The sequence below is a fragment of the Ochotona curzoniae genome, unplaced genomic scaffold (assembly GCF_017591425.1).
Source record: "Ochotona curzoniae isolate NIBS_2020 unplaced genomic scaffold, NIBS_Ocur_1.0 scaffold_4937, whole genome shotgun sequence".
NCBI lineage: Eukaryota > Metazoa > Chordata > Mammalia > Lagomorpha > Ochotonidae > Ochotona > Ochotona curzoniae.
In genome coordinates this window covers 2,915,213-2,943,160 of record NW_024467126.1, presented here as the reverse complement: position 1 = coordinate 2,943,160, position 27,948 = coordinate 2,915,213, and the positions used below count along the sequence as shown (strand labels likewise).

Genomic DNA, 27,948 nt, shown 5'->3' with positions numbered 1-27,948 from the left:
CATGACCTGCACTCCATCCTGGTTTCTGCACTTGTCAGTGGACTATGGTTTGCTCAGCCCTGCCCAGTCTGCCCCCTTTCAAAACCAACTCACACACTTGCTGACGGATGGAGCTACCCAGCCCAGCCTGCTCAACACCCAGGCCTGGACCACATGCTCATCAGCAGGAGCTATGACCCACTAGGGAAGTTTTCCAGGTTCCCCCACTCAGGCCGCTCCCTGGCCCAGATCTTACATATGCCAGCTAGTCCCTGGCTTTACCCAATATGGCCTGCCCCATCTGTTCCGGCCTTTGTACAAGCTGGTGCAGCCTGGCCTACCCTATACCCTGTTTTAGAGTGTTCATGCGGGTGCTGCAGCCTGGACCTGCCCTTCTTGTTCCCAGCCCCAGTACCAGTGAGCATCTGTGAGTTCCATGGTCACACCTAGCTCAGCCCATCACCATCCCAACTCTCAAGCTAACCAGCGGGACTTGTAGTTCCATAGAGATGGACCCACATATCCCCCACAGAATCCACCCTGGACCTGGTTATTTTGCATGGTGGTTGGTGTCATAGCCCGGTTTAATGCTGGGTCAACCTCTTCTCCTGAGTTCATTTTTTCAGGTAGCGGTTTTATGAAGCCTCAGAAGTGCTGGGGGCTGGCCACCCTACCAACACACTGTGTCCCCAGGATGCCCAGCACAGCCCCGGTCTCAGCTGTTATTGCTGTCGGTGTTGGGGAGTTGCAAGGGCCTCGAGAGACCTGGATCTCGCCCTCATGGGCCGTCAGGCAGCAGGGCCCGGGGTTCCTCCAGGACGCTGGAAGTGAGGATGAGAATGGTGGGTGTCCTCACAGGCTCACTCTGCCAGACGATGTTCTCAGGAAAGAAGTCTGAGCCTTGGCTCCATCCAGGGGCCCGGAGAGGGGCAAGGAGGTGTAGCCTGGGTCCGGGATCCCACAGCAGGTGGCAGATGGCCCTGCTGATGCCTCATGGGCTGAAGAGCATCATGACAAACTCTGCGGGCAAGCAGAGGACAGGCTCAGCCCAGGGCCGGCTCCCAGCAGGTGCTGGGCACTCAGGGAACAGCCAGGGCAGGGGCGACTCACCATCAAAGTCCACTGTGCCGTCACCATTGAGGTCCACTTCTCGCAGTATCTCGTCCAGCTCCGAGCCCTCCAATGGCTCCCCGAGCAGGGCCGGGGCCGCCTGCCGAAGCTCCGCCACTGTGATTCGTCCATCCCTGTCCCTGTCAAACTGAGACCCAGCAAACCTGCTGCCTCGGCTGCCGTCCTTACCCTTCCCGAGCCGCCTGCTCTGCGCAGGCTCCGCAATGGATTCCCTTGCTGGGATAAGCCCAACCTTCTAGGATCTGTCCCTGCTCCCTGCGCCTCTGGCCCCGCCCATGCATTTCTGGCCCCGCCCCCTGCACCCCTGACCCCGCCTCCCCCAGCCCACACCTCACACCTCTTGGAAGGCCACTCGCAGCTCCCGCACCCCTAGCATGTGCGCCGTCTCCTCCCGCAGCTTTGGACCTATCAGCTCCACAAACTCCTCGAAGTCCACGCAGCCGCCCACTGCAGACCAGGGCCAGAGAGGCACAGTGGGGAGGGCCACACAACACGTTTCCGGTGCACACCCGCAGGTGCCAGCAGGTGGAACCCCATCCCACAATGTTGGGGTCTGGGCTGTTCTGGGCTCAGCCAGGGCCTCCACGGGTGGGAGGAGGAGACCAGGTTTGCCACAGGTGTGTGTCCACACAGGGCCCTGGGTGACTGGCCTACCACGGGGTGCTCCCAGGGTTAAGTCTGGACTACAAAACCACTTCTGGACTCTGGGCCCCACACGGGTCCAGCACAAGACACAGGCAGCAGGCAGGAAGCCCCAGCCACATCCCCTCCCAGTAGGGCGTGGGGCAGGGGTCCCAGGACAGAGGAGAGGCGACCACAAACGGGCAGCACCGCACGTGATCGCCCATCCTTGGTCACAGGAAGCAGCCCAGAGCACGCCAGAGGGCTAGGGGCTCAGGGTGGGGGCCAAGCCACAGAGAAGGGGAGAGTAAGGGAGCCAGGAAGCCTGCACAGGGCTGCACAGGCCACTGGGTCTCCAAAGGTCAGGCCAGGAGGGCAGGAAGGGCTGGGGGGCAGGCAGGGTGCAGAGAGCCGGCGTCCTGTGGCATCTCCAGAACCAGATTGACGGGCCCCCTCCCCCACTCCCCGTAGACCCTCCCTGCCCCCACTGAGCATCACTGACTGCGCATCTTGACATGTTGCGAGAGTTCTAGAAGCTCCATCTCCGTGGGCATGTAGCCCAACGTCCGCAGGCATTCACCCAGCTCGCGGTGGCCCAGGTAGCCGTCACGGTCAGTGTCAAACTCCTCGAAGGCAGCCTGCAGCTCTGTAGGGAAGGGCAGTCAGCAGGGTGGGGGCGGGGAGGGGAGGCTCAGGGGCCCCACCCTCCCCCGCCCCACACTCACCTTCCAGCTCCTCTGCTCCCAGCTCCCGGTCCTACAGGTGGAGAGGGAGGGGTGAGGCCAGCCTGTGCCCAGGACCTCACTGGGGCTCCACCAGTCCATCCTGCCTCCTCCAAGCCCTGCCTATGTTGGGCACTGGGCAGGGCCCCCAGACTGACCGCCCAGATCACCAGGGTGCTATAGCGCTAGGGTGGGCTGCCCCTGAGCCCGGGAACCTGCACCTCACCCTGGTCCCTGGTCCCTCTGACCTTTCCGAAGATTCGGTTGAGCAGTGGCCCATATGTCCTCTGAGCAGCAATGTCACAGTGGTCCAGTCGGTGTCTGGAGCGGCGCCGCAAGGCCGGCCCGGGGACTGCTCCCGCAGATCCCGCAGATCCCGGGTGGCCCTCTCCTGGCTTGCCACTCCCAGTAGGCTTGGGGCCCTGGGCAGAGGGCGGCTCCTTGGAGCTGCTGACGCCTTGGCGGGACCCGCTGAGTCCTTTCTTCTTCTTGCTGCTCCTGCTGGTGGCCAGGGGGCCCTCAGCCTGGCTCCTGGGGCTCTCAGCCTCCACGGGGGGCTGCTGGGGGCCTGGCTGCCCACTCCCCTGCTCTGCAGCCATGTGGGGAGGGCCGGCAAGCACCCTGAGCCGCTCAGCTCTCCCAGGACCCTAAAGCTGCTTTAGACACCTGCCCCCTTAGCACCTGGGCCTGGGCCCTGAGTGGGATTAGGGTAAGTGAGGGTGGCAGCCCAAGCCCTAATCCTAGGGAAGCCAGGGAAGGGCCCCCAGCAGATCAACAGAAATGTCCTTAGTAGCAGAATCCGCACATCCTTCAAGGCCCTTCCTTGTGAAGCAGAGCAGACGCAGCTGTGGGCCAGGGGTGCAGAGCCAGGCGGAAAGGAACCAGGGAGGAGTGTGGGCAAAGGCTGAAACACAGGAACAGATGCGACAGGTGCCATGCTAATGAGGCTGGGGCCTTGAGTGCCCAAGTGAAGGCCAGGAGTGATGTGCGAGGATGCCGCTGTCCCGCAGGAGCTGAGGGGCACCCCAGGCAGAGGAGGGCTGCGTGGCCTGGCCCTGGCGGCTAGAGTGCAGTGTGCCGGTCACTCGGCCTCAGCGGGCAGGGGTTAGAGTTTCCTGGACAGCAGCCCCATGAATGATTGATGTGCCCACAGCTTGGGTTTCCTGCCTGTCCGCCACAGCGTCGCCGGGCGCCATGCGGCAGCAGGCCTCAGGCTGGGGCCGTGGACGGCCGCCGGACCCCCAGGCACGCAGGTGCACTCCACTCCTTCCAGCTTTGGCTGTGTGCCTCACAGGTAAGCCGGGTCTCCTGGGTAGAGTCCTTGGAGGAGAGGGAGGGACATCCCCCAGGCTCTGGCCCCACAGCAGCTGGAGCTTGCACAGGGAGGGGAAGGACGTTGAAGAGGCCTGCGCTGTCCCAGGCTGCCAGGACCGGCGCTCAGGCCTCCCTGTCCCCAAGTCCAGGAGAGGCACTGGCTTGGGGGGACCCTTGGCCTCCCGCAGGCCCATGGGCCTGGAGCCTGCCACTTTTGGGCCCTTCACATGAACCCCAGGTTTCACCTTGTTCTTGAGAGCCCTGGGGTCCCTCCCTCCTCCCTCTTCCCCCTTTTTCCATTGGAGCCTCCCCTCTTAGGTATAGGAGAGACCCACTCTTTATTTATTTGTTTATTTTTTTAAAAAAATATGGATTTTTATTCAAAAGGCAGAGTTACAGAGAGAGAAGTCTTCCATCTGCTGGTTCACTCCCCGCGTGGCCACAACAGCCAGAGCTGGGCCAGTCCCAAGTGGGGAGCCAGGAGCTTCTTTGTGGGTGCAGAGGATAAATATCTGAGCCACCCTCTGCTGCTTTGCCAGGCACCTAACAGGCGCATGGACTGGGACTCGAACGGGCACCTTGTGGATTGCTGGCGCTGTGGGCAACAGCCCTAAGAGGGAGCAGGGGTCCCCATCTTAATATGCAGTTTAAAAGTGCAAGTGCACAGCTTTTTCTACCAGTGGGAGCCTCCTGGCTGGGCATACCTGATGCCTGGGCATTCCCGAGGCAGGACTGGTCACTTGGGTGTGAGCTCCAGGGCTCTAGCCGTGTCTTGACTGAGACACCCCCAGAACCTTCCTCTCCTCCCCCATCGAAGGCATGGGGGAGGGTTCATACTTAGGCACACGCGGAGGACGCCAAAGCCGATGACGACAGCTTAGAGAGGACGGTGAGTTGCTGGCAGAGGCACAGCCCCCTCCCTCACACCACGCCACTCATGCATCCCTTGGTTTACCAGGTGCCCACGCCACATCCAGCCGTCCACTGGAGACGCTAACTGGACACTGCTATGGAGGCCTACTTGGGGGCCGCTGACTATGACCCTCATACACAGCTGGACGACGATGAGGACAGCTCCCCCCAGGGTGGCTGGGACACGGTCTTCCTGGTGGCCCTGCTGCTGCTGGGGCTGCCCGCCAACGGGTTGATGGCATGGCTGGCAGGCTCGCAGGCCCGGCACGGGGCAGGCACGCGGCTGGCATTGCTCCTGCTCAGCCTGGCCCTCTCTGACTTCCTGTTCCTGGCGGCAGCCGCCTTCCAGATCCTGGAGCTCCAGCATGGAGGCCACTGGCCGCTGGGGACAGCCGCCTGCCGGTTCTACTACTTCCTGTGGGGCGTGTCCTACTCATCGGGCCTCTTCCTGCTGGCGGCCCTCAGTCTAGACCGCTGCCTGCTGGCCTTGTGTCCGCGCTGGTACCTGGGGCGCCGGCCAGCCCGCCTGCCCCTGTGGGTGAGCGCTGGAGTCTGGGTGCTGGCCACGCTCTTCAGCGTGCCCTGGCTGGTCTTCCCCGAGGCCACCGTGTGGTGGTACGACCTGGTCATCTGCCTGGACTTCTGGGACAGCGAGGAGCTGCCGCTGCGCATGCTCGAGATCTTGGGCGGCTTCCTGCCCTTCCTGCTGCTGCTGGTCTGCCATGTACTCACGCAGGCCAAGGCCAAGGCCTGCCGCCCATGCTGCCGCTGCCGCTGCTGCTGCTGCCGCCGCCAACCCCAGCCCCCCGGGGGCCACGGCTTCGCCCGCGTGGCCGAGACCATCTTGTCGGCCTATGTCGTCCTCCGTTTGCCCTACCAGCTGGCGCAGCTGTTCTACCTGGCCTTCCTGTGGGACCTGTACCCCGGCTACCTGCTCTGGGAGGCCCTGGTCTACTCCGACTACCTGATCCTGCTGGACAGCTGCCTGAGTCCGTTTCTCTGCGTCGTGGCCAGCGCCGACCTGCGGGCCCTGTTGCGTGCACTGCTCTCCTCCTTCGCAGCAGCACTCTGCGAGGAGCGGCCAGACAGCTTCATGCCGCTGCAGGACCCGCACACCCAGGAGGCCGCGGGGGCTGTGACACCGCCAGGGCCAGAGGCTGGCCCCCAGCTATCATCAGACTCCGTGGCCCAACCTCCAGTGAACCCCACGGACCAGCCTCCTGCAAACACCACTGCCCAGGCGTACATGGATTCAACCGCCCAGACACCAACAGACTCCGTGGTCCAGACCCAGATAAACCCCATGGATCCGCCTTCTGTGAACACCACAGCTCAATTACACGTGAATGCCATGGCCCAGCCACACGTGGACCCCCTGGCCCAGCCACACGTGGACCCCCCGGCCCAGCCACACGTGGACCCCTCAGCCCAGCCACACATGGACCCCTCAGCCCAGGCACCATCAGACTCTGTGGTCCAGCCTCAGCCCAACACCCAGGCTCAGACATCTGAACCCATGGTGGGCTCAGCCCCTGGCCCCGATGCCCCAGCCTCCCCTATCCCTTCCTCAGATCCTATCCCGGGGACCCCCGAGGCCCCCGCTGAACCAGCAGCCCCTGAGGGACACAGCCTCAGTAGTGTCCCACTGGACGAAGCTCCCAGTGCAGGCGCCACGTGAGGCCCAGCCAGCCCCAGGCCCACGGGGCAGTGGAAGAGCCGGAGGGCCAGGAGCATGGAGGACGATGTGTAGGAAGACTGCAGGGCTGCATCCCCTCTCTCTACCTCTCTCTCCCTCCCTTCCTCCCTGCCCCGTCCTCCAGTCCGGACAGCTGGACACCAAATCAAATGTCCCCGCAGAAAGAGGGGTCTTCCAGGAGCTGGCCACCCCAGCTCGATTCCAAGGCCCTAGTGACACGCCAGCTGGCCTCGGCATGGCCCAGCCCTGTTCGCCAGGCCCCCTGGGCAATGGGGGTTCGGCAGGACTTTCCCCAGCAGGGTGGTAGGGGAGGTAAGAGCTAGGCACAAGGCTGCCGCCAGCCCGGCTCAGCTGCACCCTGGCTGGGTGCGTCAGACAAGCTCTGGGCTCCTGAGCTCCTGACCACGGACGTCAAGGGTGATGTCATGGGGTGGGGTGCAGGTGTGAGGCACCCGTAAGGGCCTGGCAGTAGTAGGCATCTGCTTCCTTCTCTGGCAGGCAGGAGCAGAAGAGAGGGGAGAGGAGAGGCAGGCAGGCGTGCCACCTGGCAGCCCTGGGACCTAGTAAAGCCACGTGGCCTGTGCAGTTTATGCAGAGGCTCCATGTGCCTGCCTGCGTGTGACACCCCAGCCCCTCAGCCGTACCCCTCAACACAGAGGGCAGCCAAAATGCCACGCGGGGGCTGCAGGAACAGAGTGTCCTGGGCCCAACCTCCCAGACCCAACCGAAGGCCAGCAGTGGGAGCTGGGCAGGCACAGAGCGCTCCGGGCACTGGAGGTGCCAGGAAGGGCAGTTGGGGCCACACAGCCACCCAGGCTGCCTGCCCTCACCCACGGCCCTTCCCACCCTCTCCCACCAGCTCCCAATAACCATGTCCCAGACACCTTGCTCCTCTCTTCCCTCCGCCCCCGGCCTTTCTCACTGACTCCTGACAAGCCCAGCAGCTGTGACTGACCTTGCCACATGGGCTGCCCCTCCCCGGGCAAGCTTGCATTTTCCCAGGTGGCAGAGATAGTCAGCCAGTCCTGGAGTTTGCCCCTCTCACTCTAACTTGCTCAGGGCTGCCAGCTGTGATCCTTAACTGACCCCAAGGTTGGGGATAGCACTGGGGACCCCAGAATCGTGACCGTAGCATTTATCAGGGATGGGATAGTGGGCACCGAGCAGGTGGCAGAGAGGTTTCTGGGCAGGTATGGGCTTGTGGAACACAGTCGCCTGGCGCCTTTCTGGCCAGCCTTCTTGCAGGGACCCATGGGTGGGCTTCAGAGATCCCCTGACGTGACCCACCACTCACCAGGTGTGAGACCCTCAGTCAGGCTCTGCGGACTCGGTATGCCTGTCTGTAAAACGAGCGTCATAAACACACTTGCTCTCCATGCCATGGTTGAATCCTTGTCGGGCACAGAGGAAGTCCTATCTGCCCATTCACCAGATCATACCTGGAGGTAAGGACCAGACCACATGACGGGCAGCCCAGCCATCTGGCATTGTCCCTGTTGGATTCTCAGGACTTTAGGTCCCAACAAGGCCAAAAAAGGCCACTGGGCAAGCTGGGAGAGTTTTGTTGAAAATAGTATCCCAAAGAAAGGGGCAGGGAGGGTAAGATATGGGCCCGGACAGCAGATGGCACGCAGGGGCACAGGAAACCCAGAACCCGCCGGGGATGATGGGAGTGTGTTCTCTTACACACGTGGCCTGGAAAAGCATCATGGATACTGACAACCCCCCCATACACACACAGCCTCCAGGCGGGCCTGACAGACGTTTATCCGTACTAGCAGTTGACAGCGTGGGGCCAGCTATCCTGAGCCGGACTGTGGGAGCCCCAGGGTAGAGTCCAAGTTACACGGGGCACAGGAATCCTTCTCAATCAGGCGTCTCATCCCTTTACCGCTCTCCTCTCGGAGGCAGTGGCCCAGCGCCCTAGAAGGCGGCAGGGAAGGAGGCCTCAGCCACCTGCCTCAAGCTGTGCTCCACACAGCAGGTGCTTGCCCCCAGCTGTCTGACCCCTGCCACCCTCAGGGAACCTCACCCCTTCTGCAGACAGCAACCCCATCCTGGTCCCAACCTTGACTCCAAGCATAGTGAAAATGAACATTATTTTTTAAAAAGTCCTGGGCCCGGCGCTGGAGGTTAGCAGCTAAAAGTCCTCGCCTTGGCACGCACCAGGATCCCATAAGGACACCAGTTCTAATCCCAACAGCCCCACCTCCCATCCAGCTCCCTGCTTGTGGCCTTGGAAAGCAGTAGAGGATGGCCCAGGGCTTTGGGACCCTGTACCCACGTGGGAGACCCAGAAGAAGCTCCTGGCTCCTGGCTTCCAATCGGCTCAGATTTGGTTGTTGTGGCCACTTAGGGAGTGAATCATCGAACAGATCTTCCTCTCTGCTTAAAAAAAAAACCCTTCAGAACTACCTGCCGTCCATTCATTCATGTGGGCACACCACACACTGGGCAGTCCCAGCAGAGGGCACAGGCACAGAGAGGGACAGAGGGGCATCAGGAGGTGACCGGCACTTGACAAAGCAATGGAAGCAAGCAGGGCGGCGGGGTGGGGGCACCCAAGGAGGTGACCAGGGGCCAGGGCGGGGTGGGGGCATCCGAGGAGGTGACCAGGGGCCAGGGCGGGGTGGGGGCATCCGAGGAGGAGGAGGTGACCAGGGGCCAGGGTGAGGTGGGGGCATCCGAGGAGGTGACCAGGGGCCAGGGTGAGGTGGGGGCATCTGAGGAGGAGGTGACCAGGGGTCAGGGCGGGGTGGGGGCATCTGAGGAGGAGGTGACCGGGGTCAGGACGGGGTGGGGGCATCTGAGGAGGAGGTGACCAGGGGCCAGGGCGGGGTGGGGGCATCCGTGGAGGAGGAGGTGACCTTGGAGGAAGTGAGGATGGATTCTTTGGGAGAACTTGGAGAAGAATGTCCAGAGACAGGACACAGGATTGTGCCCACACACTGGTGGGCATGAAGATGGCTTGTTTCTGGGCCCTGAGGGCCAGTGTCCCCAGAACACATGCAGGGAGAGGGCAGGGGAGACTGTGAAGAGCCAGGGGATGGGAGGCACTTTAGACAGGTGGGGTCCACCAGCCCCAGGTGCTGCAGTGGCACAGGAGGGAATTCTGGCTGGGTGCCTTTGGGCAAGTGGAGCCAGACACCTGCTCAGTCTAGCCCAGCCCTGGGCACAGCCAGGCTGCTTGCAGGCCTGGACGGGGTCCCTTTAGACTTCTCTCCCACTCCCCATCATGTCCTCCCCTCTTTGAGAAAGGGACTCTGCTGTCACCCCTTGGTCACCCGATGCCGGGGAGAAGGGACACGGGCCTGAGGGGGGAGTGGACAGTCCCTGCTGTACAACCTACTCCCGGGCTTTCTCATTCTTTCCCATTTAGCCTCGGACAGAAGCTTTTTATCCTATATGGAAAGAGCACGGGAAAGCGGAACTCTAAGTGACCCTTCTTGTAGCACCCCAATAACTGAAAGCTCACGCCAGCCAGAGACACACCAAGGATTGCGCCGCAGAAGTAGATCAGATCGTGAAAAGCTATGCATGACTTTGAAACGGCCTTTGAGCACCCGCAACAGTCTGATTTTCCCAGCCGCTTCCCGCGCCCCTTTTGAAGCCCCTGTCACATTCTGGAGCCAGAGTGAGGGCGTTGCAGTGGGCGTCCCGGGGGTGCCGGCTCCCCGGGCCCCGCCCCGCTCCGCCCCTTCGCGCGTGACCGCGGCCCCCGCCCCGCCCCCGCCCCGGCTCCTCTGTCACTTCCTGATTCCCGCTTCCTGCTTCCCCGAGGAGGCCGGGATCGGAGCCGCCCCAGGCCGGTGCCGCAGCCCCCGGCGCCCCCGGTGAGCGGTGAGCGCGCAGGGAGGGAGCTGGGGGCGCCGGGAGGCCTTCGGGAGCCCTCCCCTCGCTGCGCCCCTCCTGCGGACCCCCGCCTTCCCTGGCCCTAGCCTCGTCCCCTCCCGGCCCGGGGTCCCTGGAAGTTGGGCCGCGGTTCTCCTGGGACGCAGCGGCGTCCTCCTGGCCCCCACCCTGTCCTGCTGAGCGGCCAAGCGCCCCTGGGCCGCGCTGGAGGCTGCACAGTGCCGGCCACTCAGAACTGGGGCGCAGCCGGAACCGCGCGGGTGACCTGCTCTGCCTTTTCTTTCCTTTGAGTGGCTGGCCCCCATCCCCCAGTGATCCAGCAAAGAGCTTGCTAAGCTTTCTCCAGCCAGGGCACTTCCCACTAGTCCCTCTCCCCAACGCACACACGCCCACCTGCCCAGAGCTGGGCAGGGGCCTGGGGGAAGTGCACGGGGCTGGGGGGGAGGGTGATGGGGGTGCCCCTGTGACCCCCCGCTGTGTACCTGGCGGGTTAGAATGTCCAGTGTCTAGTCTCCCATTTCCTCTCCTAGCCCAGCGGGTTCCGTGGCTGACCCCTAGTCTCTGGCCTGCAGACATGTCATTCCGCAAGGTGGTCCGGCAGAGCAAATTCCGGCACGTGTTCGGGCAGCCGGTCAAGAATGACCAGTGCTACGAGGACATCCGAGTGTCCCGCGTCACCTGGGACAGCACTTTCTGCGCTGTCAACCCCAAGTTCCTGGCAGTGATTGTAGAGGCCAGCGGCGGGGGTGCCTTCCTGGTGCTCCCCCTACACAAGGTGGGCCCCTTGGGCGTGAGGGAGGAGGTCGGGAAAGGAAGGCCAGGGCTCCTGGGCCACACCTGCTTGCCCAGCCCTTCTACCTGCCTCCTGCCTACAGGACAGGTGTCTGAAGCCAGCTTTACTGCCCCGAGGTGTCAGCACAGGTGGAAAATTGTTTTATTGCCCCTAGAGTCAGAGCCAAAGAGTGGGTGGGTCCCACAGGTGCCAATCCCAGGACAAAGGGTGGCCCCTGGCCTGCCGTGGACCTGAGTGCCCCCTGCCCACCCCTCCCACCTGCAGACAGGCCGCATCGACAAGGCCTACCCGACAGTGTGTGGGCACACGGGACCCGTCCTGGACATTGACTGGTGTCCCCACAATGATGAGGTCATTGCCAGCGGCTCCGAGGACTGCACGGTCATGGTGAGGCACGGGCAAGGCGGTGGTCGGGGGTGGGTGGCAGCAGGGGCCAGCTCCAGGCCTCAGCATGTTGCCCCCCACCCCACATTGTAGGTGTGGCAGATCCCCGAGAACGGGCTGGTCTCCCCGCTCACCGAGCCCGTGGTGGTGCTTGAGGGTCACACCAAGCGAGTGGGCATCGTCACCTGGCACCCTACTGCCCGGAACGTGCTACTCAGCGCAGGTCTGTGCTGCCCACCACCCACCCCGCCCCACCCCCTCCCCCGTCCAGGAGCCAAGGGGCCTGAGCAGCTAGCCCCCCCCCCCACAGGCTGTGACAACGTGGTGCTCATCTGGAACGTGGGCACAGCCGAGGAGCTGTACCGCCTGGACAGCCTGCACCCCGACCTCATCTACAACGTCAGCTGGAACCGCGACGGCAGCCTCTTCTGCTCTGCCTGCAAAGACAAGAGTGTGCGCATCATCGACCCTCGCCGCGGCACCCTCGTGGCAGTATGTGTCCCTCCCGCTCGGTCCCTCCACCCCACCGAGAGGGCACAGGTGGCCACGCACTGACCGCTCTGTTGCCCGCAGGAGCGGGAGAAGGCCCATGAGGGCGCGCGGCCCATGCGGGCCATCTTCCTGGCTGATGGCAAGGTGTTTACCACGGGCTTCAGCCGCATGAGTGAGCGGCAGCTGGCGCTCTGGGACCCGGTGAGTGGCCGGAGTGGGGGCCGGGGGCAGGAGCAGGAGTGGCCGGTGGCTCCCGGGTTCTCAGATGCTGTCCTTGGCGGCCCACTGGCCCTCCCCTGCACGCTGCGGTAGCCTCCTCTCCGCTCCCTCTGTGACCGGGCCTTACCTAGTCTGTGGCGCTGGGCTGTCCCACAAGGCAGGGGGCACAGGCAGGTCCAGTGAGCAGCTGGGCTGGTGAGAAGTGTGCCCCGTGGTAGCTGGCCAGAAGCAGGAGGCCTTGGCACATGTGGCCTGATCTGTCCCCTCTCCTCTGCCTGGCACTAGGGCAACCTTGAGGAGCCTATGGCCCTGCAGGAGCTGGACTCAAGCAACGGGGCCCTGCTGCCTTTCTATGACCCCGACACTGGTGTGGTCTACGTGTGCGGCAAGGTGGGCTGGCCGGAAGGGTGAGGTGGAGGGCGGAGGGGTAGGGGATGGCTGGTGCTGATGGCCCTGCCCCGCCTACCAACAGGGCGACTCCAGCATCCGGTACTTTGAGATCACGGATGAGCCCCCCTACATCCACTTCCTGAACACCTTCACCAGCAAGGAACCCCAGAGAGGCATGGGCAGCATGCCCAAGAGGGGCCTGGAGGTCAGCAAGTGCGAGATTGCCCGGTAAGGGAGCCCCACCCACCTTGGGACAGTGTGTGGGCGAGGGCATGCGAGGGGAGAAGTCAGATGGCAGAAGGTGGCTCAGGATGGTCGGGGAGTGGGCTGCTGCAGCAGGGCAGCCTGGAAAAGGATCCAAGTCAAGGATTGGCCGGGAGGGGGGGTGTGCTGAGAGCCCAACCGGAGTTCAAGCTGTGGCTCTACCCTGTCCCACCCCAGGTTCTACAAACTCCATGAGCGCAAGTGTGAGCCCATTGTCATGACCGTGCCAAGAAAGGTGAGGACGCCTCGTGTTGCCGTCCACTGCTGGCACAAGATCCAGAGTGGGGTGTGGCCAATGGGCTGGACACAGGCCAGCGTGTCCCCAGACACAGCCAAGTGTGGTGCCCTGCTGGGCGGGGGCAGCTGTGCTCTGGGCAAGCCTGAGAGGGAGAGACCAGCCCACTCTGGAGGGTTTCCCATAGGAGGTGGGACCCACAGCACAGCTGGGATGGTGGTGCAAGCCCAATGGGGAGGGCGTGGCAGTGGGAAGTGGAGAGACAGCCAGGGAAGTCTCATCTGGAGGGGACCAGGCCACGTGTGGCCTGGACACATTTCTATTATTCTCCAGCCAGCGCTGGCCCAGCACTCTGGTCAGCATGCCAGGCACTTCTCAGAGTAGAGCCGGGAGCCTGGTTGGTAGGGGCTGCCCCTGGAGCTCATACACGTGGCTCCTGGACACAGGCAGGGAAGGTGGTGCCAGGGGCTCACACAGTGTGGCTGGGCCAGCTTCAGAAGATGCTGGCCGTGGGGTCCAGAAAGGGGGCGAGAGAAAGGGCAGGCATGGGCTGGGGGCTGCTAGGGGAGGTGCTGGCAGACCCCACACCTGGAGGCCAGGAGGGGCCCTCCTCGCACTCTCGCAAGCTCATCTTGACCTCCAATCTGTGCAGTCGGACCTCTTCCAGGACGATCTCTACCCAGACACAGCTGGGCCCGAGGCAGCCCTGGAGGCCGAGGAGTGGGTGAGCGGGCGGGACGCTGGTCCTGTCCTCATCTCTCTACGGGAAGCCTACGTGCCCAGCAAACAGCGGGACCTGAAGGTCAGCCGGCGCAACGTGCTGTCGGACAGCCGGCCCACCAGCACCGGCCGCCCGGGCGCCTCCGCGGCCGCCCCTGCCCCCGCGGCCGAGGCCACGCCCAGCAGCATGCTCACGGGAGCCGGGGTAAGTTCCTGCCCACTCGCGAACCTTGCTGGACCCCAGGCCTCTCCCCGATGGCCCTTCTTACCTGTCGCCGTGTCCCAGCAGGAGGCTGGGAAGCTGGAGGAGGTGATGCAGGAGCTGCGGGCTCTTCGGGCGCTGGTGCGGGAGCAGGGTGAGCGCATCAGCCGCCTGGAGGAGCAGCTGGGCCGCATGGAGAACGGGGAGGCCTAGTGAGCGTGGCCCACGCCTACTGCCCCACGCTGCCGCAGCCCCCTCACCCGTCACTCAGCTTCTGCTGGCAGGTCACACCAGGCTGCTGGCCACGCGGGGCGTGGAGGGGGTGCCTGGAGCAGGGCAGGGACTGCTCTGTACCCACCCACCCCCTTACCCACCCCTGCCAGGGGCCTGGGCAGGGCCAGAGGGTTTTGTGACCAAGGAGCCAGTTCACTGCACCCCAAGGATCCCCTTCCCCTGCCCACCCAGCCCTGAGCGCCCTCCCTCAGGGGGTGGGGGTGGGGTGGGAGCTGGCTGGCCTCTCTATTTTCATTCCAAATAAAACTTTTCTTTCTAGAAGCTGTGTCTGAGTGTGGGGCTGGGAGAGGAAGTCGAGAGAGCTGGGGGCAGACAAGGGAGGCCACAGCATTGCAGGCGGGCAAGGTCCTGAGCAGCGAGCAGCCCGGGTCGCCCTCCGCTGAATCCTGCCAGACGGGGAAACCAAGGCAGGGGCCTGCAGCGCTGCATCCTTTGCTGAACTCCGGGCTACAAGTCCCCAGCCCAGCTCCATCCCCAGAGGATGTGTGTGTGCTGGGGGTAGGGTGGTCCTGAGAGACCAAGGGCCCCAGGCAGGGCTCTGGGGCCAGGGAGCAGAGGGAGGGGTCTGTGGCAGGAAGCGGAAGTGCCCCACTGCAGCTAAGCTCACTTCTCGCTTGACACGGCCCGAGCTGGAGGTGGGCGCCCTGCGCAGCAGCCAGCACACCGATGGTGAGCCTCAGAAGCCGGGGTACTGGGGTGGGGGCCCTAGGAAGTCGGGGATGGCATTTTCTGGGCTCTGAACCATCCCTCTCCCTAATAAACCTGGAGAGACCAGAGACCCTGCATGAGGGCAGGGCTGGCGGGGGCAGGCAGGGAGGTGCCGGCCACTGAGCCAGCCTCCTTTCCAGCAGCCCAAGCTCCAGGCCGGGCCCCCTTGGGACCCTCAGAGGGGACCCCTCTGCTATTCCTCCCCCCGCCCCGGGGGCTGCCCTGGGCACAGCTTCTGTCGGCAGCCCCACAGCTGGGGTGGAGGCCTGCACCCCCAGTTCCCCTCCCCCTCCCCACCTGCCCGACCGCAGGCTTCCTCTGACAGCGCTGCCTGTGCGCCTGAAGCCCGCCAGAGACCGGAGAGTGGGACGGAAAACTTACAACTGGGGCAGCCCCGGGGCTGGGAGGAAGGGGGACCTAGGGACCCTCCTGCAAGGACCCTGCTCTGTCTGGCTCCTCCTCTCGCCTGGTGGCTCAGGGCACTTGCTAGGCACCCCTCATCCCTGCCTCCCCACAGCCTTCTCCTGGTGGCAAAATTAGTCTAGTGTTGGGTGTTAGGGCTGAGCCTGGACTGCCGTACAGTTCCTAGCAGCATCTGGGATTCCCGCCGGAGGGAGCAGCCATGCCGACAGGCTGCCTGCCCTCAGAAGGGATCAGTCGGAGGGCCAGGACCCCATGGCCCCTGCTTGGCCGTCCTCATCTTGCACGGAGGCTGTCGAGAGCCCCCTGGAGAGGGGACAAGTCAGGGTGTCTGGCTGGCAAGTCCTCCACCTGCCTGTCTCCTGCAGGCTCTGCCCTGCGCCCTGGGGCTCGGGTCGCTGTTGTTGCTGCCGGGAGCCATGGGCAGTGGGAAGGAGGACAGCATGGGTTCCAGCTCCATCACCGTGGTCCTGCTGCTGCTGCTGCTGTTGCTGCTGGCCACCAGCCTGGCCCTGGCCTGGCGCCGCCTCAGCCGTGACTCAGGGGGCTATTACCACCCAGCCCGCCTGGGCGCTGCGCTCTGGGGCCGCACCCGCCGCCTGCTCTGGGCCAGCCCCCCAGGCCGCTGGCTGCAGGCTTGGGCCGAGCCAGGCTCGCAAGACGCCGACCCTGAACAGCGACCAGAGGAGGATGAACAAGACGCTGATCCTGAAGATGCTGAAGATGCCATTGACGGTGGCCCAGACAGTGCCGGCCCCTGGGAGGGCGGGCAGCAGCCAGGAGCAGGGCCCTGCCCTGAGCAGGCCCCAGAGCAGGCCGAGGAAGCCCAGGACAGCGACACTGAAGGCAGCCTGGTCCTCGGCTCCCAGGGGCCGGCGGGCGCAGGGGGCAGTGCCGAGGCCCTGCTGAGTGACCTGCACGCCTTCTCGGGCAGTGCAGCCTGGGATGACAGCACCGGGGCGGTGGGGGGCCAAGGCCTGCACGTGACTGCGCTGTAGTGTCCCACCCATCATAGCCCCCCTCACTGGGTCTCTGCTTTCCAAGCTGGACACCGCCTGTCCTGGACTGGTTATCACCCACGCCCCCACTGTGGAGCCCCTGCGACCGTCACCACCCCCACTTTCCAAAGCTCCGGGTATCCCCTGCACTGGAAATAAATGCCAACACATCCTCACAGTGCTGTGGTCCCACCCCCGGCCCCAGATCCAGCAGAAGAGCCAGCGGAGGACATGATGAAGTGCTTTAATTCAGGGCACAGGCCCAGAGCCCAGTCACGGCCCGCAGGCACTTTGTGCTCATGATTTGAGTCCGGGGGACAGCCACACTCACCCCCAATAGTGACATCCTGGAAGCTGGCCCAGGATCTGGAAGGGCCTCGACAGCCTGCCTCCTCCCCTCCTAGCGCCCAGGCCTTCCCCGGCCCCTCTTAGACTTCTTGGTCCCTGAGGGGGGGCGGATGGGGAGGGGGGCAGTGCTGGAGGAGGGTGGAGGTGGCGGCAGGAGCGGGGGCAGAGGCGGCTCCGCGGGTTCTGGGGGGCCAGGGCTGGGCCGAAAGCCCTCAAAGGGGGAGAACTTGAGAGGACTGTGGGGGAAACCAGGGCAGAGTCAGTATCCTTAGCACGCCCCTCAACCAAGGGGGGCACAGTTGTGGGGTCCACACCCTCCCATCGTGCAGGGAGAGGGGGCGCTCCTCTGGGTTACCTGACGGGGGTTCGTGGACTGCTGTGTAGGCGCCGGGGTGAACGCAGCTTGGGCTGGAAGGAGAAGCCTTCCTTGATGCTGTCCAGGACAGAAGGTGCCACGTAGGTGAAGCCCTGGGGACAGCAGGGACAGCTGGCTCAGTGTCCATCACTGCCCATCCACCTCCACCACCAGCTCGCCTGCCAGCCTGCCCTGGGGCCCCCAAGCCTCCAGGCCTTACCAGGAAGGCCTGGTTGGCGCTCTCGCTGAGGGCCGTGTCATCTGGGCTGTCCACTGGCGTCTGGCGCGTGAAACGGGTGTCAAAGTGACTTACATCTTCCTCAGACTGCTGCGGGCACCCAGGTGCAACAGGGTCAGGTGGCACCACCCGAGATGGGGTCTCCCACCTCCCCCACTGCTGGGCCCTGGGGGGGCCTCAGCTCACCAGACAAGGCCTGAAAGGGGGGTCCACGCGGCAGGCCAGGAGGTCGTCCCAGTTGATGTGCCGGAAGAAGGGGTGCCTCTGTGTGGGGAACAGAGCACCCCAGACATGCCCACAGCCATCTTCCACAGCTGCCCCCGGGGCTCCCAGCCCTCTGGGGGGGTCCCAGACCCACCTGCACATCAGCAGCGTCTCCGGGGCCACCCCCAAGCCGTTGGCTGGGATTCCGCTTCAGAAACTGTGGGACCAGGGTGGAGGTGAGGGCTGGGGCGAGTGTGACCTCCACGTGCTGATGGGGCCGAGGGCGCCCCCTGCAGGAAGCCCTTGGAAGAGGCTGCCACTGCCCGGGGAAACACATGCTCCGCCCTCCCTCGCCCCTGCCCCAGCTCTGGGGAGCTGCTGCACTCTGGGACTGCGGCATGGGGCGTGTCCAGGGTGTCAGAGCTCAGGGCCCTGAACCCCAAAGCGCCCCTCCAGCCCCTACCTTCTTGACAAGGTCCCGGGCGTCGGGGGTGAGGTAGGGGGGCAGCCCCAGCTTCCCCCGGATGATCTTATCCATGGTCTTCTTGCGGTTCTCTGCGGTGAAGGGCGGCTGGAGGAGGAAGAGGGTGAGAGAAGCCTGGTGGGCCGCCCCCAAGCCCTGGCCTGCCCCGTGGGGTCCCTCTCCCCCACACTGCCCCCTCCTCCCCGGGAGGCGGGACTTGCCGATCCAGTGAGCATGTCATACATCAGCGCCCCCAGACTCCACCAGTCCACCGCCCGGTTGTGGCCGCTGCGCACCAGGATCTCGGGGGCCCTGGGAGGTGGGAGGCGGGGCAGGGCGCACGGTCAGTCCCGACACGGCCCTCCCTGGCTGACCTGCGCCCTCAGGGGCCACTCACATGTACTCAATGGTGCCGCAGAAGGTGTGCGTCACAGCATCCTCATGGATGGACTCCTTGCAGAGACCAAAGTCTGTGAGCTTGATGTGGCCTGGGGGGAACCATGCGGGAGCGGGGACGGGGTGGCTTCAGGGCTGGCCTCGGCACCATCCTCCCCTCAAGCCCACCCCGTCCACGCCATGGCGCCTGCGCACCCTGGCTGCTGAGCATAATGTTCTCTGGTTTCAGGTCCCGGTAGATGATGCCCTGGGCATGCAGGTGGCCCAGGGCCAGCGTGATCTCAGCCAAGTAGAAGCTGCGGAGATAGGACAGGGTGACGCCACAGCCGGGACTGCCCCCATGGGGCCGGGAGGATGCCAGGGAGGACAAGGGTAACACCCACCAGGCCGTGTCTTCCAGGAAGATACCCTCTCGCTCCAGCTGCATGAAGAGCTCGCCACCTGTGACACAAGCCGGTCAGCGGCCCTGGCGCCCAGACCCGGCCCCTCGGCTCTCTGCATTTCTGTTTCCTCTCGGGGTTCAGGGAATGGGGGACGTAGGGCTGCTCATTCCCACACCACCTGCCTCAGAGCTGCCGTGAGGATTCTATTTGGCAAACATCTGCTGATGCCTGTGCAGGGCACAGCCAGCGGACGCAGGGCAGGGCGGCAGACCAGCCACTGCCCTCAGGGAGACACGCTGTGAGGGCTGACCCCCACCCCCTGGAGATTCACAGAGGAGGAGGCGGGGAGACATGGTAAGTGCTACCCAGCAGCAACAGAGATGGGGGGCATGGAGAAGGAGGCAGAGCAGGGCCTGGCAGGGCCCAGCAGGGAGGAGGCAGAGCGGGTTGCTGGCAGGGCCCAGTGGGTACAGGCGAGGAGGCAGAGCACGGCGCTGGCAGGGCCCCGTGGGTACAGAGGACGAGGTGCCGGTGGGAGAAGCGGCCCAGACGAAGCCCAGTGGGCCAGGAAACCGGTGGCTCTGAGCGCAAAGCTGGGCACAGATGCCTTCTAGAAAGATGACCCAGCGGCCACTGGAGAGATGCCAGAAAGGTGAGCCAGAGGCCTGGAGCCCGGTGGGGAGACAGCTGTGCCACCACCCCCCGCCAGAGGACAGACACAGCCGCTGGATGTGGGTCCTCCGGGGACCAGGACAGCATGGGAAAGAAGGAGCAGAGAAACCGACTAAGCCACCCTGGGGGGACCCCACACGGGCCCCACCCCCACCCCACAGCCAGCCACCCCGACACAGGGGAGGGACATGTAGGTACTGGACAGACGGCTGCTGAGTGAATGGAGGGGCAGGGGGATGGAGTGGTGGGTGGGTGGGTGAGTGCATGTGGGCTCCCACACAGGCCCCGCCCCGACCCCACGGCCAGCCACCCCGACAGGGGAGCGACATGTAGGTACTGGACAGACGGCTGCTGAGTGAATGGAGCGGCAGGGGGATGGAGCGGTGGGGTGGGTCTGGGCTCCCTGTGCTGGTGCCCCGGCCCCATTCCTGCCCAGCACCCCCACACCCATACCACTGAGGCACTCAAGAATAAGATAGAGTTTGCCCCCCGTCTGGAAGGCGTAGGCCAGTTCCACGATGAAGGGGTGCTTCACTGATTCCAGAATGTTCCTCTCGGCACGCGTGTGGGCCGTGTCCTTGGCGTTGCGCACAATTTTGGCCTGGAGATTCACGTGGGGGTGGTGGGAGGAAGCAGTTACGGTTAGGGCTCCATAGCTCCCGGCCAGGGCAGGGCGGCCACTCGGAGTGCAACCCCAGCCGGCCCAGCCCGCGCCTCACCTTCCTCAACACCTTCATGGCGTATATTTTACCGGAGTTGCTGCCTTGCACCTTTCGCACCTGGAACACCTGTAGGGCAGGGACGACAGGCTCAACCTCCCTCCTGAGGCCCGGCCCGCCCCAGGGAGGGGCGGCTGTTTGATTCAGGGCAAGACCAGGGCCCTCCTTTCCTATCTCCCAGCTCCAAAGCCTATCCCAGGGGCCCCGGCCGACAAATCTCATCTGTTTTGAGGGTTGCTGCCTCCGTGTCCCCCACTCCCACCCTAGGGGAGGGCCACTACCTTGCCATAGCCCCCCTTGCCCAGCACTCGGAGCAGCTCAAAGCAGTGCGGCCCAATGCGCTCGGGGCCCGGGTTGACGCTCCTCTCGCTCAGCTCCACCTCCTCGTAGTGTCCCACGGACCTAGGAACGCCAGAGTTGACCAGTCGGGGAGCTCCTCCCTGACGGCGCCCCATCCTCACTCCCAGCCTCAGCACGACCCTCACTCACTCCAGGCCAGCAGCCTTCAACTCGGCAAGGGGACACACGTCCTGTGGGAAACCGAGGCGGTCAGAGCCCTAGGAGGTTCAGGTGCCTCCCCACCCCCACGCCCCCTTGGCCCCACCAGCTGGGTCTGTTCGGCCCAAGAGGGGCTCCCGGCTGAGGCCTTTGGCGGTGGAACCGGCCGGGACGGAAGACCGCGATGCCCAGGGCAGGCGGAGGAATGGGGTGAGCTTGATGGGCGCGGGGAGCTGACAAGGATCGGGAACCGCGCGCGGGGCTCCGGCGGCGGCTGGGGAGTCGGCATCAGCTCCGGGATCCTGACGCGCCCGGGAGCAGCACTCACCGCGGGACTCAAGTCTGGCTCGCCCTCGCCTTCGCTGCCTTCCTCCGTCTCCAAGTCCAGGTCGAAAACGGCCGCCATGGCCGCGCCGGCCCCGCGGGCCCCTCGGGCCGCGTACCTGCAGTGCTTTGACTGACAGCTGCCGGGCCGGCTCTGTACTTTCTTACTTCGCGACCGCCGCCGGGCGCGCGCGAGTGACGTTCAGAAGCTTTGCCCTCTGTCGGGCAAGCCGCAAAGCCTCTCGGGAGTTGTAGTCCCAGAGTGCCCGGGCGCTCTTCTTTTTAAAGCCCGTGGAACCCGCTGCTGCCCCAGGGTTGGCACTGGACAGGGGGGACCTGAAAGGTGCCCATTTTGGCCCTGATGGGGCAGAGATGGACACAGGTGATGCGCCTCTCTCTTGGGCCCACCATAGGCCCTGGCTGGGCTTTGAGGCCAGACTCCTGCCTGCAGGTGTTTCTGGCTCACCCCAAAGCCAGGCAGTGAGTTTAAACTGGAAGGACACTGTCGCTGGATGGAGCTGTGCTGGGGTGAACTGGGGCCAGACCTTGGTGTGAGTCTGCCAGCAACTGCCCCCACCCCACCCCGTTGCTGAGGGGCAGCTGGGGATGAGCTGGTTTGGACAGACTGCAGGGCCTCCAAGCGGGCAGGCGGCCATCCGGCTGGACACAGTCCCCAGGTGCAGGCGCAGGGCAGGCTGATCCGTGGGGTCGTTCCCCTTCTCCTTAGCAGAGCCTGGGAGTGGTCCGGGTGACAGAACCTTCTGGAGACTTCACTATGTCAGCATTTATTGGGGGAGGGGGGCTTGGGACACTGCGCACAATCCCTGTGTCCCGCAGTATTTCTGAACCCAAAGCGGGGGGAGGGTAGCATGGCCTCCTCTAGTTAAACCTGGACTTGGCATCGTGACCTATGACCCCTGTCCACCATGGCGTCATCTGAGGGCAGTGTATTCCCTATCAGGATGGGGGCAGCCGCGGCCACCTGGCCACATGAGGGGACATACATGCGCACTGCCGGGTGCCCTTGGAGGGCCCTACCAGAAGTCTCCAGTGTATTCTAGAACCATCCTAGACTTTGGATGAAAGAGGGACTTTTAGCCGCAGATTCTCCTGGGACTTGTGCAAAGCCAACAACCCAGGCAGGTTCTGTCTTCCCGCAGGTTGCAGGGAGAGATGGCCCTGGAGGGGTGAGGAGGAGAGGCAGGGGGTGGGTCTGTGGGCTCCTAGGGCAGGGGACAGTAGCAGTATGTGCGCAAATAGCTGTGGTATTTCCAAGACTAGGATTCTGGGGCAGCTGTGGGCCAGGTGGGGCCTCTGGCTTTGGCTAGCCCTCCAGCTGCAGGGCCCAGGTCAGAGTAGCAGGCTGGCCTGGGGCGGGGGCAGGGGCAGGCGTGGGGCCGGAGGGAGAGACGCAGAGACGGCAGTCCTAGCGCCCCTCCCCCAGCACTTGGTCCCTGCCCCCTGGCCCCAGCGCTATTTGAAGTGAGACAGGAAGTGGTCCACAGGGTAACTGGGCTTGTGGATGCCCAGGCCCTGGCAGAGGCCCAGTAGGCGGAGGCGGGCTTCGGCGGGGCTGGGCCCAGCACAGGCCACACTGCAATAGGGCTCCTCGTATTCACCGGGCACCAGGGCCTCCTCCAGCAGGTTGAGGCGCAGCAGGCCCTGGTCGTGCAGTGCCTGCAGGGTCTCACGGCTGGCCGTGGAACTCAGCGTCTTCAGGTGCTGGGACACCAGGCACATGACCCCCACGAGGTGGCCCCGGGCACGGGGGTGGGTGGGCAGCGCCGGCCGCAGGCCGCAGGCCACCATGGCAGCAGCCAGCAGCAGATCCACCCCGTAGAGCTCCAGGATCCAGTCGCGCAGGTAGAAGCCCCCCATGCGAGGGTTGATCTCGATGAGTCGAGGCCCAGCCCTGGTCAGCTTCAGCTCCACGTTGAAGACGCCATCCAGCAGCCCGCAGCCCAGGCAGCAACGGAAAGCGGCCTGCACCAGCTGGGCCTCCTGCTCTGGCGCCAGCCCCGTGGGCATGCAGGCCGCTGTCTCTGTGAAGCCAGGCAGCCGGGTGGGGCCGTTGTCGGAGACGAAGGCGGCCAGAAGGCGACCGCCGAACAGCACGAGGTCCACATCATGCTCCGTGCCCTCGACGAACTCCATCAGCAACATGGCGTTGCCCCAGCCCAGCCCGATGCCTGGGTGGTCAGCCTCGCCCTGCAGGTCGCGGGCGATGCGAGAAAAGTGCTCGTGGCACTGGGGGGCATCCTCCACCAGCCGCACGCCCACCGCGCCTGCCCCGAACTCCAGCTTCATGACGCCAGGCAGGGGCACCTGGTGGACGGCTCTCTCCACGTCAGCCTCGCTCTCCAGCGGGCAACAGGGCACAGCGTGGAGGGCGGGCGCAGGCCAGGGCGGGCCGCGGCAGCGCAGCAGGTGCAGCTGGGTCTGGCTCTTCTGTTTGGCCAGGCGCATGGCGGCCGGGGGGCTGCCAGGCAGGCCCAGCTCCTGGCAGAGCAGGGCTGTGAGCACCAGGCAGTCGTCCCAGTAGGAGAAGCAGCCGTCCAGCTGCAGGCCACGCGCCCGCACCAGCTCAGCCAGCAGCCGGGCGTTCTCCTCATCCCTGCGGTGCTCGGTCACATCGAAGTGGATGAAGGTGTGCACCAGCTGGGACGCAAAATGGTTGGGGTCCGACTCCACCAGGTGCAGCTGCAGAATCACAGGAGGGGAGCATGCCCGGGTCAGCTGGAAGCACAGGGCGGGGCCTCAGGGAGAGACTCCCCCCGGTGCCCAGCAAGTAACTGCTGATGGCGCACGCAATAGTTGGGAAGCGGGGAGTTGGCAGGGGAAGGATGGAGTCCTAGCGGAGTCGGTGGTGCTTAAGCTGGAAGCTCAAGTGTGAGCGTGAGAAGCCAGAGGAAGCCAGGCCCCGCCCCAGGGGCTGCTGACCACGCCCACAAGATCCCGCCCCCAGTGCTGCTGGCCCCACCCCCAGCGACAACCCCGCCCCTAGATCCCGCACAGGCTCCGCCCCCAGGACTGCGGGCCCCGCCCCCGGCGATGGCTCCGCCCCTAGAGCCCGCCAGGACTGATGGAGGCGCCCGCACAGGCTCCACCCCGAGGACTGCTATCCCCGCCCCCAGCGCCAACCCCGCCCCTAGAGCCCGCCAGGACTGGTGAAGGAGCCTGGCAAGGCTCCGCCCCCAGGACTGCTGGCCCCGCCCCGGCGCTCGGGCCCGCCCACCTTGAGCCCGTAGTCGCGCGCCGCCTCCCACACGAACTTCTTGCTGACGCCGCCCGCGCCCACCAGCAGCAGCTGCTTGCCCTCCATGAGGCAGCGCGCCGAGCGGCGCAGCATGGTCTCCACGAGCGGCGCGGCCGCCGGCTCCTCCGCCGCCGGGCCCAGGCGCGGCGCTGCCCACAGCCCCTCGAGCGCTCCGCACGCCTCCAGACAGCGGCCCCCGTTCAGCTTCAGGAGCACGGGGGTCAACGCGCCGCCGGCCACCGTCAGGGCGAAGTCCACGCCTGGCACAGACAGGGGCTCAGCGCGGGGCGGCCGGCCCGCAGCGCTCGCGCCCTCCCTCCGCGCACTCACCCAGGACGTCCGTGCGGGCCCGGCGCCCGCCGCGCTGCTCGGCGCTCAGGCCGGCCTCCAGAGCCAGCACGGCGGCCATGGCGGCCTCGGCCGCCGCCTTGACGCGCTGCCGCACGGCTTCCACCTGCGCCGCCTCGCCCAGGCCGCACTGGGCCAGGGCCACCTCCAGCTTCCTGGGCAGGGAGCTCTGGTGCCGCGGGGGCCTGTCCCCGCGGCCCACACCGCACACCACCTGGGCAGGGAGCTGCTCAAGGGGCTGGCCGGGGCGGGGCGCTCCCAGGACCACCCCGACCCGGGATTCAACAGCCACACGCAAACTTGTGTCTTTCACCCAGAGACAACCCAGGGCACCCGCCCCCGTCGAATGGGGGCAGGGTGGGGCTGGGGTGTGACAGGCAGGGTCGCTCCCCGGACCCCTCCCGGGCCAAACTCACTTTGCTCAGGAGGGGCCTGTCCCCCTGGGTCCGACACACCACGGTGCAGATGCGCGGGGTCATCGCGGGACCCGGCAAGGGGCCGCCTGGGGGAAGACCAGGGGCTGGAGACCTAAGCGCAGCCCAGCCCAGAGCAGGGCGGTCACGCCCAGCGCCCACTCCCGGGGCCACCGCCCAGATGACTCTCACCTGGGCAGGGCAGCCGGGCGGGCGGGCACATGGCCTCCACCAGCACGCTCTCCTCTTCCTCGAGTTTCTCCAGCAGCCCCAGCACCGTGCCCACCACAGCGCCGTGCTCTGCCCGCGGGTGCACACACGAGGCCTGCTGCCCGCCCCAGCGCCAGCCGCTGAGCCTCACGGCCACCTGCAGCAGGGAGAGGACAGGTGTGTGTGTGGGGGGGGGCACTCCTCAACACCAGCCCGAGTAAACCAAGGTCGGGGACGGCGGCACAGCAGGGCAACCATAGGGGCTCCTCGAACTTGTTACCTGCTGGGTATCGCCCAGGGCCTCGGAACGGAGAAAAGCCCCTACTTCTTCATTCACCAAGGCACCCTGGCCCTCTTTGCCACTCAGCTCCACCAGCCTCAGGCCCGGACTGGCATCCCCTCCCCTCAGCAGAGCTGGCGGCTTGTAGGTGAAAGCCAGGGTGGCAGGCACAGCCACGTCACCCTGCTGGGCCAACAGGCACCTCATGAGCAGCCGGTCCTCCAGCAGTTGGGCCAGCTCCGCCGAAGCGCCTGTGGGGCATGCCAGGTTGCGGGCAAGCTCAGCTGCTTCCCGGCCCAGGCCTGGCCCCAGCCCCAGGCCCGCCAGGAAGTAGGTGGCCCGCCGAGGGGGGACAAAGTCCTCTAGAAACGTCAGACCCCCCGGATGGAAGCTCACGGCCTTGGACACCAGCAGGGCTGCCTCCCCCGGGGACCCAGGGGCAGGCACCTTCGTCAGCCAAGCCGGGGACAGGCAAAGGAGCATGTTTCCTGTGGGCGGAAGGAGGAGGGGGTGACTTGCCAAGGAGGACTTCGTGCCCCAAACCCTGGCACCAGCCCCGGGGGCCCCTGTAGGGTGGGGGTAGCTGCTCCCGGAACCTACCCTCCGAGGAGGGTGGCAGCTGGTCCCCTGGAATGCCGGCAGTTGCCAGGGTTGGTGGGTATTTTGGGACGTGGCTGGGCCAGGGCGGGGCTGCCCTTTCCTAGGAGGTGGGGGTGGGGAGCATTCGGGGCCACACTTACCGGGACTCTGCATCCCGCCCTCTAGCAGCACCGAGAGAAAGGTGCTGGGGGATCCCAGGACGCACAGGGTAACTTCTGCCCCCGGGCAGCCTCGGGGAAAGAAAAATATGGCCCAGTTCACTGGGGGTTCCTCTTGCATTTGCCTGCCCACCTCCCTGCCCGGACATCCTTGTCCTATGGGGCCCCAAGACATAAAGGGACGTAAGGGAAGCCGAATGACCTAGGGAGATGTTGCCCACCTTGCCTCACTGGGTAGGCCCCCTGTTTCCTGCAGTTGACCCCTGGAGGCCAACCCTGTGACCCAAAGCTCAGCTGCCTCCCTGGCAGCCCCTGAGGTATTTTCTTAACAGCTTGCACTCCTGCAGGTCCTGGGGCTGGGTGGTGTATGTGTGCACTGGGTGGCGGGAGGGGCATATAGCCCTGTCCTCTGACCTCTCTGCTGCTAGTTATCTTTGGAAAGCTGCCTGCCAGTGTACCCTGGGCTGACCTGGTTTCACCTCCCAGCCAGCCAGCATGTGGGAGGAGGACCACCTGGGCAAGGTGGGGACGCACAGCTGACCTGGCTGCAAGGTGCCCACCTCCCCTGCCTGCCCTCCGCGGAGTCCTTGGGCACCTGTGCGCGGCACCTGGCTGCGGTCCTGGGTCTCTGGCAAGCCGGCCTGCTGCAGACAGCTCTGCAGGAGGCTGTAGTGGTAGGCGGTCCAGGCCCGGGCCTCAGCCCCCTCCGGCGAGCCCTTGCACTCCAGGCCCACGTCCCGTCGCCAGGAGCCTGCCAGGCAGCTGGTGGGCGGCAGGCTGCAGCTCCCTCCCCACGGACCCTCGTCTTCCTCCAAGTCTTTGGAACCCAGTGGGCGGTCCCACTCGGGACCCAGCGAATCCAGGGAGAGCTGAGGGGGAACAGAAGCAGTGGGTCTTGGGGCATCGTGGAGGAGGGGGTGCATTAAGTCAAAGAAGGGGCCTAAGCCCTAGACCCCACCCCTTGCATCCTGGGGAGTAGGGGAGTGAGGGCATGTGGGAGAGAGGGCTTTGTGAGCTGTTGGGTGTGTCGTCCAACCGCAGCCACTGTCCTCCTGGCCCTCCCACAGTCAGCTCCCCATCTCACGAGGTCTAGCCGGGCTGGGTTCACAAGGGCGGTGTTTTTTCTTTGGCTGTTCTGTTCATCGGGACGTCGCCCATGTGACTGCTGGTGGACCCGCAGGCAGCCCCAGCCATCGCTGTCTGCCTGGTTCTGCCTCCCTGGGCCTCCTCGCTCCTGCCGTGGAGGTGGCTGTTTCACCGTCACCCTGAAGACCCACCATGCATGGGGGGCGGGCAGGGGAAAGTTGGTGTGGCTGGCTTTCTCCATATGAAACCCAACACCCCCACCCCCTCTGTGGCTGGCTGGCTCCTGACCTGGACAAGGCCTGCCCTCCAGGGGACAGCCTAGGCCATCTTGGGCACCCTGCAAAGTCCCCCTGTGCCCTGTGGGTGACACCACCTCAGGACTTTGAAACCAGCTGCAGGGGCAAACTCCGATCCCCATCATGATCCCTCTCGGAGGGAACTGCTGTCGGGCCGGGAGACTGTGAGCCCCCGAGTTCAGGGACTAAAGAGGGGCAATGGCTGAGTGAGTGACGAGGGACTGGCAATGCAGCCTTCCCCGATGGGGCATACACAAGTGCCTGACAAAGGTGGAGGTGGGGCATGGGGCACACCAGTCATACATTCAAGAACTTGGGCTTTTGGGGGGACAGAGGCCACAGGGGACTCACCATG

General features: G+C 65.2%; 6 protein-coding genes across 11 annotated transcripts; 3 read left to right on the top strand and 3 right to left on the bottom strand.

Moving 5' to 3' along the window:
- Positions 1-509: 509 nt before the first annotated feature.
- Positions 510-3,052, bottom strand: CABP4 (calcium binding protein 4). Its single transcript, XM_040970809.1, has 6 exons — positions 2,702-3,052; positions 2,457-2,487; positions 2,234-2,377; positions 1,448-1,557; positions 1,090-1,237; positions 510-999 (listed from the first exon to the last, which is right to left on the bottom strand). The coding sequence occupies exons 1-6, from the start codon at positions 3,050-3,052 to the stop codon at positions 971-973; spliced, it is 813 nt and encodes a 270-aa protein (XP_040826743.1). The 3' UTR covers positions 510-970.
- Positions 3,053-4,764: 1,712 nt separating this feature from the next.
- Positions 4,765-7,979, top strand: GPR152 (G protein-coupled receptor 152; the record flags this gene model as incomplete). The annotated part of the gene is made up of 1 exon (XM_040970808.1): positions 4,765-7,979. A coding segment is annotated over one exon (1,593 nt), but the record flags the coding sequence as incomplete, so codon positions are not given.
- Positions 7,980-10,124: 2,145 nt separating this feature from the next.
- CORO1B (coronin 1B) lies at positions 10,125-14,252 on the top strand. Of its 6 annotated transcripts, none has more exons than XM_040970927.1 (11): positions 10,125-10,215; positions 10,800-11,002; positions 11,285-11,407; positions 11,498-11,627; positions 11,715-11,896; positions 11,978-12,097; positions 12,401-12,505; positions 12,588-12,733; positions 12,947-13,004; positions 13,657-13,929; positions 14,014-14,252. In XM_040970927.1, exons 2-11 carry the CDS (start codon positions 10,802-10,804, stop codon positions 14,137-14,139), a joined length of 1,464 nt encoding a protein of 487 aa, XP_040826861.1. In that variant the 5' UTR covers positions 10,125-10,215; positions 10,800-10,801; the 3' UTR covers positions 14,140-14,252. The 6 variants fall into 6 exon arrangements, with proteins under 6 accessions (XP_040826861.1, XP_040826857.1, XP_040826858.1 ...); XM_040970923.1 differs by having other exon boundaries at positions 14,011-14,252; XM_040970924.1 differs by having other exon boundaries at positions 10,131-10,215; positions 10,758-11,002; positions 14,011-14,252.
- A 560-nt stretch (positions 14,253-14,812) lies between these two features.
- On the top strand, positions 14,813-16,521 carry LOC121150173 (protein tyrosine phosphatase receptor type C associated protein). The gene is made up of 2 exons (XM_040970852.1): positions 14,813-14,889; positions 15,717-16,521. Exons 1-2 carry the CDS (start codon positions 14,887-14,889, stop codon positions 16,344-16,346), a joined length of 633 nt encoding a protein of 210 aa, XP_040826786.1. The 5' UTR covers positions 14,813-14,886; the 3' UTR covers positions 16,347-16,521.
- Positions 16,522-16,574: 53 nt separating this feature from the next.
- Positions 16,575-21,130, bottom strand: RPS6KB2 (ribosomal protein S6 kinase B2). Its single transcript, XM_040970851.1, has 15 exons — positions 20,951-21,130; positions 20,614-20,654; positions 20,406-20,526; positions 20,125-20,193; positions 19,859-20,006; positions 18,734-18,791; positions 18,546-18,646; positions 18,352-18,442; positions 18,176-18,266; positions 17,955-18,062; positions 17,646-17,708; positions 17,474-17,551; positions 17,270-17,377; positions 17,050-17,162; positions 16,575-16,930 (listed from the first exon to the last, which is right to left on the bottom strand). The coding sequence occupies exons 1-15, from the start codon at positions 21,026-21,028 to the stop codon at positions 16,747-16,749; spliced, it is 1,452 nt and encodes a 483-aa protein (XP_040826785.1). The 5' UTR covers positions 21,029-21,130; the 3' UTR covers positions 16,575-16,746.
- Positions 21,131-21,873: 743 nt separating this feature from the next.
- CARNS1 (carnosine synthase 1) lies at positions 21,874-27,333 on the bottom strand. Its single transcript, XM_040971060.1, has 8 exons — positions 26,807-27,333; positions 26,194-26,283; positions 25,454-25,941; positions 25,156-25,330; positions 24,967-25,052; positions 24,533-24,764; positions 24,182-24,462; positions 21,874-23,646 (listed from the first exon to the last, which is right to left on the bottom strand). Exons 1-8 carry the CDS (start codon positions 27,132-27,134, stop codon positions 22,420-22,422), a joined length of 2,907 nt encoding a protein of 968 aa, XP_040826994.1. The 5' UTR covers positions 27,135-27,333; the 3' UTR covers positions 21,874-22,419.
- Positions 27,334-27,948: the final 615 nt, after the last annotated feature.